Source organism: Sinocyclocheilus grahami, unplaced genomic scaffold (genome assembly GCF_001515645.1).
Source record: "Sinocyclocheilus grahami isolate Dianchi unplaced genomic scaffold, SAMN03320097.WGS_v1.1 scaffold23.1, whole genome shotgun sequence".
Taxonomy (NCBI): domain Eukaryota; kingdom Metazoa; phylum Chordata; class Actinopteri; order Cypriniformes; family Cyprinidae; genus Sinocyclocheilus; species Sinocyclocheilus grahami.
In genome coordinates, this window is record NW_015505202.1 from 1608309 (window position 1) to 1614102 (window position 5794).

The window sequence follows — 5794 nt, forward strand, 5'->3', positions numbered from 1 at the left end:
AGTTCAATACCAAACGGGCTTCTTCTGTAACCGGTTCATTGAAATAATGCGAGAGTCATGTGTAAATCGCGCTGTCCTGCCTTAAGCAGGGAAATGTGACCTTGATTTGTGAGCATGAAGTTTGGGTCTGTTAATGAGCTGGAGATGAGGAGCTCCACAGGACTCTCCTCACACTCACTTCAGTGAGTCCAGCACATCGCTTTCTGCTCACTTCAAGCAACGCAGATCGTTCATGCTCTCTTCATTTGCGCTTGTAATCAGATCTATCACCAGGAAGCATTTTTGCGCCATATATCTCTTTACTTCAGCGCATTTGGACTCATAATGCCTGGACTGAAGTTGCGCGGTGCACTGATCCTGTGCGTCCTGATGCTGCCGGTCTCTCGGCCGAACAGTCAGGTGCTGGACTGTCGCGAAGTGCGCTCGTCTTTTCAGTTTTTGTACCCGGGGATGAAATGGACCCCAGAAACGCCAGTCTCAGGTAAACCGAGCAATTCAGATCTTAAGTTATGTATCTTGTGCAAATTAAAATCTTTGTCCAAAAAGGTTTCAAAAGCAAAACACTTGTCCAAAAGTTTTACCTACCTTCTATAAGACTTGTTTTGTACTATTATTTTGAAACCTGACATGGGTAATGTGTGATAGGCTACTGTATTTGTGTGTGGTTTTTATTTATTTAGCCTATTTGTCTTTTTCGATAGCCTATTGAAATACAGTGCGCTATAAATGATTTTATTGTTATTGATATTTTCCACGTAACGGCGTTTCGCAAAGTTTAAAGTAGATTTATGAAGCTTTAAAATTTACATTAATACACTATTGAGCCATATTCCAGTTGTACAGCATTGCAATGCTGTAAAAACCCATGAATAATCGAATAGAATTGATAAACATCCCGTATGAAAGTAAAACCGATGTCATAACGAAATTAAAAACGTGTAACTAGGTTTGGTGCATGTATTATTGTTTATTTTTTAATTAGGCTATTAGTAATCCATCTGTGATTAGCATATTCTCCCAATTTCACTAGTATGTATTCATTAGATAGCAGTGTTTGCTGCTAGTTGTTATTGTTATAGTAACTTTTACTGGTAATAAGTTGCACATTTTTGCTATTGAATTCTATAGGGATCTATATTCCAATATCAACATTTCACCTTGGACTAATATATATTCCGGTTTTATTAGTATTAATAGATAGCTATCTGTGAGACCATAATATCTATGCCAGTTACTAGCAACAGTCTCTAATATGGATACTAGTCTATATTCCTTTCTTACGAATTGAGATAGATACTTGGAATAGGTGCCAGCAACAATGCATACTAGTTAAAAGTGACTAGTTCATATCTGAACCACAAATGTCCGTCGTATTCGATGGAAAAACATTTGTTACCAGTAATAACAAATAGTATACTTATCAGTATTGGAAAAGTGATTTAGAGTAGCAAATGAATAATTAGGGACTTACTGAACTGTTACTGTAGTGAAATTGAAAAGGATACTAATCACTATTGGCTTACCTATTAAAAAATACTAGTAACAAAAATGCATGCTAGTTACACTCTAAAAAATGCTGGGTTAAATATAACCCAGTGCTGGGTTAAAAAGGGACGAACCCAGCGGTTGGGTTGTTTTGAACCCAACCGCTGGGTCAAAGCAACCCAACCGCTGGGTTAAAACAACCCAATAGCTGGGTTTGTCTCTTTTTAACACAGCACTGGGTTATATTTAACCCAGCATTTTTTAGAGTGTATTTTTAGTTTAGTTTAGTTTGCATTTCCTGTAGCTCATTTCATGGGGTATTATTTTTACCCGCAGCATGATTTGAAGCTCAATCAGTAGGCTGAAGATGAAATAATAAGTGTCCTGACTGGATTGTCATCTTCAGCTCTGAGCGGTGGTTGCAGAAGTAGCCCAAGGAGAGCTGTAAATGTATTTCTCTTAGCCATAACTAGTGTGAATTACCTGTCATGCTGGAGAAGGCGAATTGTGTTAGTCTGTTTATTGAGGTTGCTACGTTTCCCAGCGGAGAGCTGAAGAGATAGATGAGTTGAGATGAATGACAGGATGGATGGCTGGCTCTCTTATTTGACATCTCCCCTTAGCTGCATGAAGCTTTAATTCTGTCTCAACTGGAGGCTGGAGAGAAGGGGGGTAGAAAGAGAGTTTGTTTGGCCCTCGCAACAGAAATTCTGCTGAAAAGGATCTTGCTTCTCCCCAGTGACTGCATTTTGTTGTTAGGCTGCTTTATGTGCAAGTATCTTCATTTTTTCCCCATATGGTAGCAATTGCTTCAAAAAGAACTCTAGAAAAACTTATATCACTATTCCAGTCATTCGCGTTTGCACTTAAGTTAATTAACATTAAACGTTTTGCATTTTAAAATAAAAATGAATGACAAACAAGTTGTTTTCTTGACGCTGTACTCATAACCATTTAAAAAGGAATTAAGTTAAATACATTTTTGACTTAATTTGAACCATGACGAGTCTTTCTAATGCCATGTGATTCAACTTGCAGGTAAATGAGTGTAAAACTCGAGTGATGCCTATAGTTCAGCTGCTTTCAGGAGATATAAAGTGACCTTCCCAGTTCCATTTAATCAGAGGTGCTGTTCATTTTTGCAGAGTTCGCATTTGCAATTTAAATGGATTGCATTTGGGTTAAGGACAAGGAACAGAGTGATATTCTCAGTCATTTGCCCTCTCAGAGGAATTGTAACACATTTTAACCTTTATCGGAGTTTAAGAAAAGTAACGGAGTGATTGCATTGCATGTCTTATTGGACTTCAAGAACCTGCATCCACTATCTGGTATACTTTAAATTAAATGTGCCACTGTCAATTATTACGAAAACTTACCAGATGGCATTCATAAGAAATGAAACTCATATATGTTGCAGTTTTCAGGTGAATTTCTTTGAAAGCATTTTGGGATGGTTGTGCTCCTCCTCAGTAGCTGGTATGGGACTTCATTTCCTGATGGGTACAATCCTGCAATAAAGGCCTTTTTGAATCCCTAGTTTTTTGAAACCTAAACATTGCTCTTTAGAGAAAGGACTAACTGTGAGTTTTTTTTCTTTCGGAAGTGTGCCGCAGGCAGTGTAGAGTCCTGATAATCCCAGCGGCACCGGGCTCTGGACTTTATGCCTGGTGCAGTAATTAGTGGTGCAGCGAAGCCTTTGGCTTTATTCATTTAGATTCATTATATGAACCGATACCACGCGGCTCCAGCATATGTTGCCAGAAGCCTTAATTGGGTGTCCTTGTATTATGTCAGACTATAAGAATGTGAGGTTAATTGTTTGGCCCTCTTATTTGGTATTGCTTTGTGTTCGCCAAATGCATCTTAAGAGGCATACTTGTTTATAAAAATGCCATAACAGATGTGTGAAAGAAAGAACTGAACTTAATAACTTTTCCCTTTTAAAGACGTAATGTCCTCGATAGAGATGTGTTCATATGAGTCCAATCATTACATTTCACAACAGCATAATTTAAACAATCTAATGACAGTTTGAGATGATTTTGTTAAGCCTCGTTCGTACACATTGTGCAAAGTGAGCCATCCAATTTCCTTCAAATGGAGCATCTATTCCGAAACCAGTGCACGTCGCTGGCCTTGAAGTGGCAAATGAATGTAGACAACCTTAATGTTAATTGGAAATGGGAACGACTTCAGGCCGTATAGTGTTGCTGTCACCTTCTAGTGATTTTATTTATTCCACAGAGAGTTTCACTCTCTCTCCCAGCCTGTTTGCAGATTTAAGGCTTTGCTTGATTTGTATCGCATCTCATGTTCCGAGTTCCTGCAAGGTTTTGTTGGTTCCAAATGTTCACATATGACTTTACTTGTGTTACAGAAACACACATTTATTTCAGTCTCTTTCTTGTACTGTAGATGCGGCGTTTACCTTCAGAGATCCCTTTTTCTCAACCACGCAACAGGCAGCTACATCCGCTGGCCTGTGACCCCAGTAAACCCGGTGGTGGGCTTTAAACTCGTGGTGATATTTGGGTTGATTTGTGATGGATGCAACTGCTGTGTTTCTGTTCAGCTGCCAAATGTGATCTCTACAGGCTTGTGTGAGTGGGATGTAGAGAGGAGGATCTTTAGCATGAGGAGGAGAGAGAGACAGATGGACTAACATTAGAGAGAAGAGAGGATGTGATGACTGATGTATCTACAATGGAATACAAGGAGGCCAAGCCGAGACATGCAGCCCGCAGGAAGTTCGAACTGAATTCTAATCATACCACATGTAATGCCAGGGGGCCACAAGACCAAAAAAGCCAATGAGAGGTTCTCCCTTTCTCCACTGGCACGTCTTTTACATTTTTTTTTGTTGATGAGTCTCTCGCTCTTCCCAGCCTCCTCGCCCCAAGGGGAAGAGCTGAATGTCAAAGCACAATAGACAGCTGACTGTCTTTGTAGTCTCAAAGGCAGCTTTACACCGGCTCGCACGGACAGTCATTACATCAATCTGACGTTTTGATGTGGCGTCCCCTGCAAATATTTTATTAGATAATGAGCGCTCAAATAAGGATGACCGTTGTTAAACTCATAGGTTGAATTGAATAGTTTGGTGTCGTCGCTTTAATTTCAACTGAAGAGAGCGGCTGAGTAATGAGGGGTTCGGAGGGAGTACAAAGTGAAGTCAGGGTCCATCTCTCAGCAGTCTCTTTGATCAACGTGAGATGTGAGGGAGCCGTATTTTTGTCCGTTGGTACTCACGAATGAGATCCAGCTAATGAAGTGCCCCTGACCTCCCTCAAGAGCTTTTGTTAGAGGCTGTTACGGGGCTTCTGTGCAGCTTGTTTTAATGGCAGAATGCATTACAGGGACACTTGTTCACCCCATCAAAGGCTAGATCCTCTCAGTGCAGACAGTATTGTTATTCCAATTATCAAGAGCAAGTCCTCATAGAAATTATAAACTACCCTGCTAAGCATGCCGTCTTATTTAAAATATAAAATAGGGAAACTACGTCTGCCATTGGCCAGTCAAGAGGATAGTCCTGTGTCAAATTCAGGTCTTCGGTTAAACCTGTGTCTGGATGCTCAAATGTTTTGAGATCACCACAGTATTTGCATTTTGGTGGGAAATTAACCTACAAATGGATTACTTATAGTTGTCTTTGAGATATGTGGAAGTATTTTATCATAGACAAAATTGTGCACATCGCCGTTAATGTGTGTTCCATTATTTACAGCTGCATTTTTAAACATGAGACTTAACAATTTATTGTTTGAAAACATTACTCAATATATATGTATGAATATTCAATCAAATTGCTTATCATAATTTATTATTATTCACATATTACCTTAAAGGTACATATTAGAACTTTAAAGGGGTCATATGATGCGATTTCAATTTTTAATTTCTCTTTGGAGTGTTACAAGCTCTTGGTGCATAAAGAAGATCTATGAAGTTGCAAAGACTAAATTCTCAAATCCAAAGAGATATTCTTTATAAAAGTTAAGAGTCAGCCACGCCTACCTAAAACGGCTTGTTCTAACACGCCCCCACATGTCTACGTCACTATGTGGGAAGATTTGCATAACGCCGCCCAAATGTTTTTGTGAAGAAAGAAGGCGTAACTGTTATTCTTGCTGTAGTATTGTTGTTGCTGCCGCCATGTCGTGAAGACGCTGTGTTTCGTTGTGAAAGCGAAACTACTTTGTTTGGTCTTCCAAAAGAGGATGATATCCGCTTCGTCATGCCTAGAGCTGATCCGTGCTGGTCGCTGAGGAAATACATCAACTTTGCGCTGTGGATGGCCGGATCG

General features: G+C 39.6%; 1 protein-coding gene across 1 annotated transcript in view; it reads left to right on the forward strand.

The window, feature by feature from the left end:
* Positions 1-5794, forward strand: part of gpc3 (glypican 3) — a 157942-nt gene continuing 152148 nt past the window's right edge. The window contains exon 1 of the mRNA XM_016245068.1: positions 1-481. Coding sequence (XP_016100554.1) covers positions 325-481 — 157 coding nt within the window. The 5' untranslated portion in view covers positions 1-324. The remainder of the gene's footprint in view (positions 482-5794) is intronic.